This window comes from Myripristis murdjan, chromosome 6 (genome assembly GCF_902150065.1).
Source record: "Myripristis murdjan chromosome 6, fMyrMur1.1, whole genome shotgun sequence".
Classification (NCBI taxonomy): domain Eukaryota; kingdom Metazoa; phylum Chordata; class Actinopteri; order Holocentriformes; family Holocentridae; genus Myripristis; species Myripristis murdjan.
In genome coordinates, this window is record NC_043985.1 from 6,100,583 (window position 1) to 6,115,321 (window position 14,739).

The window sequence follows — 14,739 nt, forward strand, 5'->3', positions numbered from 1 at the left end:
ATCTAGAGCAGCATTATTTTATAAATTCCAGTGTTAAACATCCCCGGTTTTAATCGCCTATGATATTTTACATTGTGATACACTAACTTGCTTAGATTCCAATCAAGAAAAAAAATGAAAGAACAAGGAAAAAGAGAAGTTACAGACCGACAGGCCACACATCCATCTTTGAAATCCAAGTCGGATGTACGGGAGAAATCCGGTGTCAGTATAAAATAATGTGGTCAGTGGCTGCACTGCTTTGCCAGACTGAAGTTAAAAATAAACCCCCTGTTAAACAGAGTGTGGTAGCAGGTACAGGTCAGGTTGCAGAGCTGGCATTAACGGGTCAAGAATTGATTTAGAGAAAACTGCAGGTTACGGATCGAGTGCATTATTGACTTCTGTGGGTCCGGGTCGGCTGTGGGTTTGAAAAACTGGACCCGTGCACGACTCTGTGAGCAGTGATCACAAAAAGTCCCACGTCATCGACAGAAAAACCAAAGAAAGACTCAGTTTGACTGGCAGGTGATCTGTGGGAAGGGCCGCGCAGAAACACCACAGCACCAAACATGGTCACTCTCCTCAATTACTTACTTACTCGTCTGCGGCACAAACGGCGGCTGCTCTCTCGCTCGAGGACACCCCAAATGAGTGGCAGCGTCCGGTGATGTCAGTCAAAGCTCATACACACTCGGGAGATGACATCACCGAGTGGCCGACAGTCGGCCAGATTCTCCATTGGTCACGGTGGATTGGACTACATTTAGCAGGGGACGTGACCCGCAGTCTTCCCACAGCAGTGCTGCCGGTGCACATACATGTTTAGTAACACAAATTCACCGCACAGACACACACGCACAGCACATACAAGCGAACAAACAGCGTGCATGTGAATACACACCGGTTACGTTCATACAGACTTGTGCAAACAGCAGGGCTTTAAGGCAGATTTCACTTACATGCACACAAAACCTCAGTGTTGCTTTTTCATGCCGATATACTTGCATGTCATCCACACATACAAGCTCAGTCTGTATCTTTCACACACACACACATGCAGATGCACACACAGACTTATTCTCTCTTTTTCCTCATATTCCAATCTGACATCTCTGGTAACTGGACACCTGCTTTAACCTCCGCTGACTGACAGGCAGGAGTAGAGAGTCGAGCTCCAGTCCCAGCTCTTCCTAATTGGATTTACGAGGCATCCTGCCGCAGGCCTCTAATAGCCTCATGTTGGCCGCCCCGGGCCCGTTGTGGACCGCTTTCTCCCTGCACTGAGAATAAGGGACCTCCTGAAAGGCCTTTTTTTTTTGGCTGCTCACCCCAACTCCTCAGAGCTATTAGGCACTTGTAAATGTGGAGGGACTTTGACAACAATGTCAGATCCACCGGGTTCATACTAGGAACAAAAAAAAAAAAGGAAAAAGAAAGAGTAAGCGGACATGGTAATAAAGCCACTTGAAAAGCCAAGCTGCTATCAAGTGATGGCGCTTTCGAAATTTGGAATTGTGATATCTCAATTTGCGAGATGTCCCACCGTGACTTTTGGCCAGGGTTTGTAGATGCTCACAATCATGCAAGGAAATATCAAATTATGTTTACCGCGTTCAGCTGATGGTTTTTTGGCTTCTAGACCACAAACATTATGGAAGTGTATTACATTCATCTTATAAAGATGAATGGTTGGTTTTCTCCAAACAATATCACATTTTCACATAATTATGAGATTGTTTCTCATGATTAAGAGCTTTTTTGTTTTAGGTGATCTATTCTTGTCATTACGAGATATAGGATCTTTTCTTTTTAAGTCCGTATCATGTTTTTGCAATTACAAGATGTTGTTTTTTATGTGAATTTTTCACAAAGCTGAAGCTGATTTCCGACTTACAACTTTCTAGCTTCAAGTTCAGTAAATTCAACTAAAGGGTAACACCGAATCTGTGGCTAACCCTGTGAAACACGTGCAAACAACTGATGTGTAACCCATGGCGTCTAAAATGATGTAACCTTGCGTATGATGTCACAAACTTACATTGTCAGCAGAACCAAATTGCATAACTTTGACAGAGTTGATGAGCAAATAAAAATCCAGCCTATAAGTTAGCATGAAATCTGATTTGGGACCAAGTCTCTTTCCTTGGAGAGCAGAAGATCCCTTTGACTCAAAAGGGTTGTAGCATGCCTGGCCCAAAAATGTTTAACCCCTGAACAGCCTCCATCAACTGGAGACACGCTGTGAATTTGCTCACAGCGCCTTTCTGGCTCCTGATGCGATGGAGAAAAACCAATAGGTGAAGTGAAAAACATGGGTACTGACATGTTTTACAGGGTTTGAAACTGGTTTAGGTTTCCTCTTAAATTTTTCCTTACCTTGTGAAAAAGAAGCTGTGAATCGGACACCAGCCTCAGCCTTGTGACCCTTTCTTTACAATAATGTGAAAAGGTCTCATAATGATGATAAAAGATCTTAAAAACCGTGAGGACAAAATCATTACTGTGAGAAAACCTGGGGGAAAAAATGTGTAGGCATGGCAATAGAACAGGCTCAAACAGTAAAACGTAAAAATATGAACACAATAAAGCCACTAAATCTCAGGTTATGAGCCCAGTGTATGTGTGTGTGTGAGCTAAATGTGTGCACATGTACTCTTCACATGCTGTAAAGACACTCCACAGAATTTCAGATTCACCGATGCACAGAATCTATCGGATTAGACACCAGTGCAACCATCATTGCTGTGCTCTTTGTTGTAATTTTAAGATTGCATGGGCATCGGAGACAAAAATAACATTCCTGTCAAAATCCCTGAAATGTAGATTTCATGTTCACACAGCCTGTGGTAACCTGCCTGAGAGGTGCCACGCTGCATCAACACTGCATCAGACCACTAGAGGGGTTTAAAGGGCAATGTAGCCGCATTTCAGCAGGAAAATACAGCATGTCATGTTTGGGGTTAGAAAATGTTCAGTGCCCTCCACAGCTAAAAATGAGAGAGGAAGTGTCTTTCCCGTTCCCATATCCTAGGACATCATACCAGTGCAAACAGTTCAAAATCAAAAGTCAAAGCAGTATAAAGATCAGGAATAAGTGGCTGTGAACTTTCCAGCATAAAAATGCGGAGGCTGATGCAATGGTCATCACAGCAAAATATATAATATATCATAAGAGTTCAGTCTTAAAATCACTGGCAGTGAGGCAGCTCCAGATTTTCAATTCTTTCTTTCTTGCTATCTTTATTTTATTTTATTTTATTTTATTTTATTTTATTTTATTTTTTGCCTGCCGCTACCTGATTAAACCTAAAATCCTAGTATGTTGCAGGAATTGCATGTATAAATTTTCAGTTGATGGCGTTCCCCTTTAAGTCCATAACTGCGGTCGGACAAGAGGGGAAATCTAATCAAATGACCTCTGAAGAAAAGCAGTTTTTTTTTATTATTTTTTTAAATGGAATAACAATGTTAGAATGAGCTGAGGAGCGAGCTCGTGAGAAATAACTCAGTTTGTTCAAACGCACAAAAAAAAAAAGATATGGAGAGATAGCTCAGTGATGGTGAGCTGGTGTGTCTCCTCCAGAGGAAAAGAGGTAGAACATTAGTGTTGAGTGATTACAATAACAACAGAGGGCAGACAGCAAGTGTAGATCTCTGCTGTGGAACATACGTGACCGCCAACTCCATTTTTCAGCCCCCCGCCGCCGCAGCATTTGATCTAGCCCTTTTTCTTCATGTCAACAGCAGTGTGTGTGTGTGTTTGCATGTGTTGCACAGAGACCCTTCACACACGCAAGTGCACACACACACGCAGGCACACACATATGTATATATACAAACACAGTCCTGTCCTCCCCCGTGTGAGGTAGTGCGGGAAGGAGGGAGGCGGGGGAGGGAAGCTCTTATATTAATGGCTGTGGTTAACCTGGGAGGGTCAAACCCATTGGAACTGTTGATGGATCTGGTCTGCAGGAGCTCTCTCTCTCTCTCCCTCCCTTTCTCTATCACACACACACACATTTGTCCACATATGTGCAGGCTTGGCTGAATGATCATCCATCTCGGGACGTCCCGTCCCCGCGATGATCATGACCATGCAGAGGAGATGGAGATGAGAGGATGAGAGGGACTGGAGGAGGCGCCATCAATGGTGGAGGATAGATGTTGGATACAAAGGCAGACGGGGGTTTTTAGTTGTGCAAACATTTCTCAGAGGTTTGCTCTGGAGGTAAAAATAACCTCTTTGGTTGACTTGAGTGCTCAACGGGCAGAGAGAAGGAACCTTTTTTCCAGAGTTCAAGTTACTGAACTGGCCAACTTGAACGGAAGCAACTCGGGTCAAAATATGAATTGGATAAGGACTGCTGATGAATTATTTTATCACTCATCCATAACAGTGGCATTCATGACCTACAACAATTGTTATTGTTTTTTTACAGACAAAAGGAAGTGGCACAGCAGGGAAATAAGGGAAAACAAAACAAAACCTATCAAAGTCAACACGGCTAGTCCTGCAAGTTGGAAGCTGGGAGGTCAACTTGGCTAACTAGTTAACCTAAATAACTTAGCAAAGCTACACTGTGTGATTTTCAGTTTGGAGCGAGAGCACCAGGCCTCATAATATCAGTTAACTCCTCTCTTATTGTAGCCCTTTCCACTGGCCCTCACTTCCACAATAAGCAATAGTGTATACAGTTTTTCACAGTAAAATGGCTGCTTGCAAAGTGAAACAGTGCCATCTGTGCTTCTGCAGAGGCCAGCTGCCTGATCTTAATTTTGTAAGACACAACATGTTTTATTCCCAAATTCATTTTCAGGTATTTACACCACCCATGATCCAAAAACTATGTCCGACAATTAGATGTCACTGTTGCCCTGGGGATGTTAACTGCACTGAAGTTGGGAGTTGTTTTGGGGTGCGGTTCGCTGGCTTGACTGATAAACACAACAATAATCAAACTTTAGTAACTATAAAACCATCAAACTTGAATGATATAATAAGCAAAATCAAGAGTGGGATTTATTGGTGGTTTATTGGTTAACTGTGGTTAGCAACAGCAGATTAGAATTTACGTATTTAAGTAATTTTTGGCTCGGCCACAAAAATAGTTTCATCACAATTCTAGCTTAAATTGAATTGAACATAAACATTTTCCGTTTCCAGCATAGTATCTGCACATGGAACTTGAGGGCAACTTTTTGGACAACAAAGCTAAGGTTTACTGGTTTTTCTCTGCTTCATATTATAATCTATATATTATAATCTTAAACATTGCCCTGACCAATAGCCTGGGAGGAAACGCAGGGAGCCGACATATCCGGTTTCTCTCCTCGCCCTCGTCTTTCTCTGAGGGCTAGTCATTATTTAACTCCAGTGTTGTATTTGGAAATGTGTCCATCCTTTTGCTGTCTCAGGGAAAAGTTTGTTTCGATACAGATGACCGCGGATAATGTTATTAACAGTTATTACCAAACACTTTGAAAGCAGAGTAATGCATGTAGTTAAACATCAGCGTGTTGCTTTACTGAATATCAGCTCTCATGGAACGCCTCCTGTCCAATCAAATCACCCAGTCGGAACGGGTGTATAATGTATGTAATGCATAATATAAAACACTCGAGTAAATCAGAAATCACCACAATGAATAAGGACAAAATGCAACCTCAGATGGCGGGTGCAAACTAAGCAATGTTTTATGGGGCATGAAGTTAACTCAGTGTAAAACCAATCAGGTTCACAGTCTTACTGGTCAGCTGTTTCATTGGTTTTTGTTGGCTGTGAACCATTTTTTTTATAAAGTTATGATTGATCTTGTAGCTGCTTGGACCAGTTCGAGGGACAGAGGAATGGTAGAGTGCAGAGGATGGATAGAAGCAGCTGAGGAGGAGTGGTGGAGAGCAGCGGGGAGCAGACACAGAAATATCCCCAGGGCTCACCTGATAGATGTTCACACAGTGTTTGGGCATACAAGGCCCCACTCGGGGACGCCTGTTTGAGTGCATCATGCATTAGGGAGAAAAACAGCCCCATTACACAAACATGACAGCGGATGAGGTAGAAATGCCATGAAGATCATCTTTACAAACGTCTACACCCTTGAATTTTTTTTTTTTTTAATGTATCGCTGATTCTTTCTCAGAGCTTCTGCTAATTAGTTTTAAAAGGAAGAAATTCTTAAAAGTCATGTTGTGGTTTTCCAGAGTTGAGCTACTGTTCTGTTTGTGTTTGAATGACAAAGCGGATCTTTAACCCAGGGAGGGAGAGGTGTGTGTGTGTGTGTGTGTGTGTGTGTAGGGCCATTTCTGAACATTTTGGGGCCCTAAGCGACATCTTACAGTGGGCCCCCTCCCAAACCCAACCCACTGTCATTCTCATATCCCTGAGTGAAAATGAATGACGAGGCATACTTATCATCACCAAAGCTTTTAATTAACAAACAGAGCAATCACAACAGCATCAGGGTCAGAAGCAGTGAGACGCTCATGAATGTCTTTTGTGCAGCCTAACACCGATATAATGCCACAAATAATTAAATAAAAACAAAACCAAAAAAAAATACACAAATTGAATTATACTGCTAATTTATTTTACAAAATGCATGCTTTACATATTGAAATATTTAAATTTTTTTCAATTTCAATGTTTTGAACTATTTACAAGCATGTACACTGCACTTCTAATGGAAAAAGACATTTTACCACAGTCCTGCCATTTGGTAAAAGGCACAGTACAACATCACACTTTCTGCAATTATATGAGTTTTTTTTTTTTTATTTATTTATTTTTAGTTAGTTAGTTGTTTTTTTTTTAGTTTAGTTAGTTTTTTAGTGTTTTCTTTTTTGTTTGTTTGTTTTTTGGGGTTTTTTTTTTTTTTTGGTTTTTTTGCATAGAACCATGTCAGTGTGTCTGCTCAGGCTCTGACTGCAGCGATGACGTAGAGGCGCTTGCTGAGACAGAACTCACAGTGTCACAGAGCCACTGCAGCGAAAAAGTGAGACAGAACTTGTTTTTCAGATTTTGCGTCCACAAGCCCGTGGTGGTGCTGTGTGTTCACGGCATGCAAATCTGCCCGATCTCCATCTGCCTCTACAACAGGCTGAAGACAAGTCAAACATTGTCAAGGAATAGCAGTGAAAGTAAAATACACAATATTTGATTGTGAAAACACAAAAATATGCAGCTGAAGCACAATGTAAAATCATGCATGCATGCAAAATCCTATATGCATTATCCATCCACATTACTGCAACAAATTACATAACTTTTATACATACCCTAACATAGAGCAGCTTGATGACAATGGCACAAAGGCATCCATAAAAATACAATGGTTTTATAACGTGTATTTTAGGTATATCGCATGATAATATGATGAAACATACTCACGTCACCTTTGCCTTCTTCAGAATCCTCCTCTGCCTCGCTTGTAAAGCTGTCGGGAGCTGAGTCTTCATCGTCTCGCTGAATCCGTCTGAAAACATGGCGATGATTTGCTCCGCCGTGCATCACCGCCGAGCCACGCTGCCGAGTCACACGGGGCTCTCTAGCTGCACTGATGAGTGCAGAATCTCATGTCTTCTACAGGTATCACTGTTTTATCCTAAGATGCAGCTATTTTTCCTTCCTATCTTGGAAATTTGAAAAACTGATGATAATTTGTTTGTTTGTTTGTTTGTTTGTTTGTCTGTTTGTTTTTATAGTTTATGGCTTTGATAAATGGTGTCATTTTGGCAATTTTTTAAAGATAACATGACTTTCAATCCTGCCAGCAGTATCTGGGTTTCAGGGGGTTAAGGGGGCCCCTTCGCTATGGGGGGGAAAAAACACCACCCCTGGCAGCCCCCTGGTGGTCAAGGGGCTCATTGCACTTGCTTATGACGCAAATGGGCAAAAATGCCTGTGTGTGTGTGCGTGTACATGCATATATGCATGCCCTAACGTTCCGCTACGTACACTCATGGTTGGCTCTTCATTAGCCGAGGTTCAGTTTTATCAGATGCTATAACGAGTTGTTAGACCAACTTGAGCTGTGTGGTTAAAGCCTTGGAGCTTTTAACATGGACTATTAGCAACTTTTGAACATGTAATCTCTCAGAATTTATAGAGATTTGTGACCAGTATGCGCTAAAAATATATAATAAAGAATGTAAGTATGAAAGGTGCATGTTACAGGCTAATCGAAGAAATGCTGATAACAAATGTGATGGATTTGGTTTGGCCTTGCTCACACACTTTTTTTTTCTCAAGATCCCAAATTTTTTCAGCTTACAGCTTCAGAAATGCTAAGGTGTACTTGTTTTTGTCTGCTCTGTATTATAAAATTACTAAATTTTTAATTCATTAATTGATTAATTACAGCAGAAATCAGTATTAATCCATACTGATAATAACAGTTAGTCCAAGCCCTAGTGCGTTATGACATTAAATACACATGGATAAAAAAGAGGTGGTATTAATTTGCTGGTCAAAAGTAAAACATCATCTTTTCATTTGAAAATGCATCAGTGCTTCATCTCTAAAATATGACCCAAAACACTCTGTTGCTACATGGGTCCATATCAAAGGGCCTTTGTTGTGATACACGAGGTACGTGAGCCTGCACTTTTGATTGGCAACAACCAGGAAGCATCCCTGAGAAAACAAGCGTGTTTTCATATCGAGGCATCTGACACAAGTTAGGATCCTAATTGAATCAAGGCCACCATTCCTATAGACAGGGTTTCCCTGAGATGCTATCCACAACCGAAAGTGATCTCAGAGAGCAAAACAAAATGATGAAGTCAGCAGTGAAACAGAACAAAAAACAGAGGACATGCTCCCAATTATATGACAGTGTGCAATATTAAAAAAAAAAAAAAAAGGGCTCCATGTTTTAGGAGGAACGTGTAGGTACCCGATGGAAATGGCTACTAGTGAGGAATAAAGAGATTAAGCATGTTTAATCACTTGACTCGGCTGTTTCCATGCTACAAGAGCGTCAACATACAGAATCAAGAGGGTGATATAAAGTGATATAATAAGAAAATTATTTCTGGATGAAGACCGCTCTACCTCAGCGATACAAGCAACAAAATATCTGATACGGTCATGGATTTTTCTTCTTTGCACAGACATTTGTTTTTGGTTGAGTATTTTGCTTTTCTTGAATGCACGTCAAGTGAATACACGAAAAGGAAAAAAAAAAAAAGTCAAATCATGCTGGACGAGCGCCACATTCATTTATTATGCTTTCACCAGATAAATTCAGAACACAAATACAACTTGAAAAACTGCCTCCTCTGCCTCTGCCATGTAACACAGAACAGAGGCAGATGACAGGGATTACAGAGCTTTGCTGCAAAGCACATAGTCATGTTAGTATGTCAAGTCTGTTGGTCTCAGCCCTGCTCTTATTCAGTCCTGAGCTGGGCCGAGGGAGGAACTTGAAAGGCATAGGTGGGAAAGCTTATTCACAGTGCCTAGAAATGCTGTAGTGGTTGGGACGCCTCCCTCTGGAACCACGTCTACTGGGGATCAAATCCCACAGGAGGTTTTAGTCTGCCCCGTTTCGCCCCCCGTTTCAACCCTCCTACTGTCCTCGTGAAGAGAAAATACTGAGGGGACTGTCCAGCCTCCAAAAACAAACAAAAAAAAAAAAGGAAAGCTTATTCACATTACAGCCTTTATCACCAGAGATCATGAGGATTCATCACAAGCCTGGTCTGACCAGAAAAGACAACATTTTGTAAAACAACACACTTGACATTACCCTGGACGTTTCATTTGGAAGACATTAATATATTGCTATGCTCAAGCTAAATGAAGGTCTAGATCTATAGTCCCAGTCTGAGAAGACGCCACGGAGTCCCAAACGACTTGATTGTCCCAGCATTTTTAATGATTGTACGATAAGGCTTGTGTGGCTGATGCGAGCTGAGAGAGTGACCCGCGGCTCTGGGGAATAAGTACGCCGCCACGTATCACGCAGGAATACACGGTTCCAACGCGTTTTCCATTTTCAGATCACAAATCTGCAATTTCTTGATTCAATTTATACATTTTGGTCCGTGCTTAATATGATGCATTCTGACACCAGCAGGACACAATGATAGAAACTGGTCACAACACTCTTGTAGCTCATGATTTTTTTTTCATAATAATAAATATCACCAAATACGAAGGGACACTGAGTCTACAATCCCATAGAAAATATAGTTAGATCTGTGCCGTGTGAGAAGAATTGCTTTTTACCAATACTATTTCAGACTCTTTGGGCCATCCCCAAACGTTACAAAATCTGGAAATGCTCACATTCTTTTTCCCCCCCGAAACATTTCAAGACTTTCCAGACCTGCAGAGGATCCCCAATCACATGGCCCAGGATATGTTGGCCGTGTGCTCCTTGGCCTTCATGCGCAGCACGGCGATGCTGGATGAACGCCTCTCAAACTCTGGCTTAGTCTCGAAGGCGTGGTGGCCGTTGGGAGCCGGCGTGAGGAGGGAGTCGGCGCTGAAGAAGTTGTTGAGGGAGACGTGGCCGAACTGGTTCTGCTGATTGGGGAAGCCCACGTAGCCGTGGTCGGCGGCACCGGCGGCCGAACGGGGAGAGTGCGAGTAGGAAGTGACGCAGGGAGGGGAGCCTCGGGGCAGCATGCAGGAGGACACCACGGAGCCGCCAGGGGCTGGGCTGGGCCACAGGTTGTTGGGGATCTGTTGGGGGAAAAGGGCGTTACCAATGGACGAGGCAGACGGGGAAAAAAAGGTGCATGACTCGGAGCTTGAGATCACGATGTTCCAGCAGAATCAAAGTCAGTTTTACTGGCCAGGTAAGTCTTGGTGGGTCACATTAAACACAACACAAAAATGATAAAAACAGTACATAAAAACTAAAGAGGAAATCTGGGTAATAGATCTCTGTGATCTGTATAAAAGAAATCTATTATGTACCATGTATAAAAACAGAATTTTAAGTCTCTTTTCTACACAGTATGAACATGATTCTATGCTCTAATAGGAAGCTATGGAAAAATAAACAGAGACACACAGAGATACCTGGAAAATATTGCATTTGAGTGTGCTTCAGTCAAAAATGAGTTATAAATACAATTGAAAATAGAGTTTATTCACATTTAATTCATTAGGTTAAAAAAATGCACACTGAAATTTTAAAAAAGGTGGGGTTTTTTTTTGTTTTTGTTTTTTTTTTTTATCACTGTGCTCAGCAGCTCAAACCTCTGAAAGCAGATGGATCCTTATGATACCAAAGTCACGAGCTTCCATATATATATATATATATTTTTTTTTTGCTTCATTTTAAGTGGGTCATGCACCCTCCGTTGGCTATTTTATTAAATTTTCAGAGAGCAGACAGTGAAGATAGATAGCACAGAGGAGAGGCCCATGTGGTCAGCACACAGTGAACCCTCCGTGATTGATTTTCAAGGCAAGAGCAGCAGTCCAGTCCGCTCAATGCCATGGAACCACAGGACTCACGTCTGTCTTTTGCATAAAGAATACGCCTCGCTGCAGCCTGATCGCACTCGAAACAATGGATTCGCTCTGAGGCGATTCACTTGCTAAAAGTTTCATCAAAATGTCAGCTTGAAATAGTATGGAAATCCATTTGTTCTTTTAACTGTACAAGTGTAATGAACTGTATTTCAGGTTATTAAAAGACGCCACAAGCTTTCCTCACTACACCAATTCCAAATGATACTCTGAGGAAAGTAAAAAATAAAGAGATGTCTAATTCCTTCCTATTAAATTAGCATGTTTCTATAAAATGTCTCTAACTACTGCAGTCTCCAATGCTTTTGTTCTAATGTGCACCAAAATTGTTTCAGAAAGAAATCATTTGACAAGACTGATTACAGCATTTTCGTAAAATTCAGCAAACTGCAGAGGTATCTGGTCTCAATCATTAGACTGCTCCTTAACACAGAACAAAAGCTAGAACGTGAATACCACAAGCTAATCATGATTTGGTGAAGAATAAAAAGTCGACTTTGACAGCTGGAAAAAACCACGCTGTGGCATGAGAGGCAGCCCGGCCAATCAACCGTTTTTCTAACAATGCCTTCCTGGCAACATATGCCATCGATAAGCAGGGTCTCAAGACATCTGCCTGTGCAGCAACAATGCCGGCCAAACCTCATCCTCAACAAAACAAACCCAAGCTCTGCGCCACAGGAATGCAATTTAAGTCCACGATGTTTAAGAGACAAAAACACCCACTTCGAACTGAATCACGCTGAAGTGAAAGCACAAAGAGGATCCGCCACTTAGTGACAGTAATCTGCATCAACAGTACGAAGGGGCATGGCTGTTATCCAAGTGTGTCTACCAGAAACATGTGAGAGGAAAATAAGACACAGTCCAGCAAATTTCTAACCTGGGCTTCGGCCAGGGCATAGCAGGACTCTGTCTGTCTCAAACCACTTCAACAGGCGGAATTCTCTCTCTCCGCCTTTGATGCGTTGAGCAACTTTCCCTGAGCCAAAATGTATCAAACGTTTGCCTGAGAAACTACCACACCCCACCAAGAAGACGTCAGCCAGCACATTTCCGGGCTGCAGAGAAAGCAAAATGCCTTCTGATATTTTGAGCAGCCGCATTTTGGTGGAGGCTTATCCTCAGTTTCTAACGGGGAACACCTACAAAAGAGCAATTTGACATATCGTATCTCGTCTCACCTCGTCTCACGCTGACCTCTGTCCAGCCAGCTAAATAAATGGTCAACGAACATGAAATTTGAGATTAAGCCATTAATTCAGCCATGACACCTCACGGAGCCCTCTAATCAGTGTTGAGACTCTTATCTGAGGAGGACTTTCATAATAAATGACTGGGGATGCAGCAATGACAGTCCGCTGATATATGCAAATGCATGATTTTGCTCTTGAATACACAGCGAAGAAGCACTGCACAGAGAGGAATTTAAAGGCAGACCCAGATCAGACAGCATGGCCGTCCCTGGCCATTCTGCACGACCCACAGAGATGCCCTAAACAAAAAGCTTTTCGTAGCCTATTTGGGGTTAATTTAATATCCACCGTAGTTTGGGAGGGATGTTACTTATTAGAAAAGTTTAGCACAACTCGCCTGTGTGTAGCTGTCGGTCCTCGGTAACACTGATAAATCGTAGGTGGCTGCAAAGTGAGTTTTGGCTTGCTGGATCTGCCCGTAGCGCTCTCTTTTCCTCCACTTTGCTCTTCTGTTTTGAAACCACACCTGATTGACAAAAAAACAGATTGATAATAATATATTAATAATGATGATAATAATAATACTACAAATTAATAAATAAAAAATAATAATACACTGTGTGGTGATTTCCCCATTGAAGCTCATGGCATCTACCTTCCCAAGAGGCCTCTAATATAATACACATTTTGTAAGACAAATAAAAATAAATCCCTCTACATTTATCAAGTAAAAAATAAAACAATAAGCAGGTTCAAAAATGTTAGTTTAATTCCTCAATTTTTTTTTAATGAAATAAAAGACAGGTTACAGTTTGTTAAAACTCTTTCACCCATGGTGGTTTGTCCTGACTTACTCTTCTAAAATGGCGTTCATTTGTAATTTAGGTGAGACAAAAAGCGCACGTTAAAAAAAAAAAAAAAAAAAGAATAGAAAAGAGAAATGATGATGGAGTGTACCTGCACTCTGGCCTCTGTTAATTCCGTCCTCATGGCCAGCTGTTCCCGCACATACACATCTGGATAGTGAGTTTTCTGAAAGACTTTCTCCAGCTCCTCCAGCTGCGCGCTGGTGAAGGTAGTCCGGTGTCTCCGCTTCTTGCTGCTGGACACGTTACTGTCGCACTTGTCCCCCATGTCGTCCAAATCCGTCTTCTCCGCTCCGCTTGTCACCGGGGACGCCCTCAGATTGCAACAATTGTCCATCGACCTGCCGAGGTCCGAGTGCAAGTTTTCCTCTTCCGTTTTTGGCACTCCGTAATTTGCTATAATAATAACAATCATTACAAAAAAAATACACAAATCAATAAATTGTTTTCATGAGCATGAATTTCGCACTATGAAATTGTTGAGTTTTTTTTTTTTTTTTTTTTTTGTAAATTTATACTATTTTAATTTTTAATGACTGTTGTTTCTAATCTACAGCTTACTTGTGTTAGAGTGGATAAAAAGAAAAACTTATTTCCTCTTCATTATATGCCAACTTGAATTCTTTGATATTTCCTTATACTAAAATAAACTAGGGGCAAAAAAATCGTTAAAGTAAGTTTGTATAATGCAAATGTATCCTAAATTTTGTACAGAATACGCCGAATTATTAAAAAGGCAAGACTGCGGGAGAATAACTTGGAATGTTAAAAATAAAATATCCGAAACATTAATTTAAAAAGAGTTTAAAAGAGTTGTGACCGTGTGATCTCTATAATTTTGCAACAGCCTCTCGTCTCGCGTGTTTCAGATGCAGAGAGGCTGCAGTCACATTTTAACAGCTTGAGGCATGAAGAATTACCGAAACAAGCAGACGCACCGTTTTGGTCTCCGCAGGGTGACGAGCGGTGGTCGCTGCTCTGAAGCCCGAAGGCCTGCACACATTTGGGGGAAGTCTTGGTGAAGTACTGCGCGCTGTCCAAGCTCTCCATGACCTGGTCCATGTAGTAATCGCTGGCCTTAATCGCTTGGCTTTTCAAGGCAAACTTATCCTCCATGTACTCCATCATCTTACCCGAAATCCCCCCGCTTTGTCAAATGTCACCACATAAAAAAAAAAAAAGAAAAAGAAATGAAGCGCCCTTGCGC

The 14,739-nt window shown here is 41.6% G+C and overlaps 1 protein-coding gene across 1 annotated transcript; it reads right to left on the bottom strand.

Moving 5' to 3' along the window:
• Positions 1-10,330: 10,330 nt before the first annotated feature.
• Positions 10,331-14,660, bottom strand: alx1 (ALX homeobox 1). Its single transcript, XM_030054180.1, has 4 exons — positions 14,471-14,660; positions 13,624-13,928; positions 13,064-13,192; positions 10,331-10,672 (listed from the first exon to the last, which is right to left on the bottom strand). The coding sequence occupies exons 1-4, from the start codon at positions 14,658-14,660 to the stop codon at positions 10,331-10,333; spliced, it is 966 nt and encodes a 321-aa protein (XP_029910040.1).
• Between the last annotated feature and the right edge of the window lie 79 nt (positions 14,661-14,739).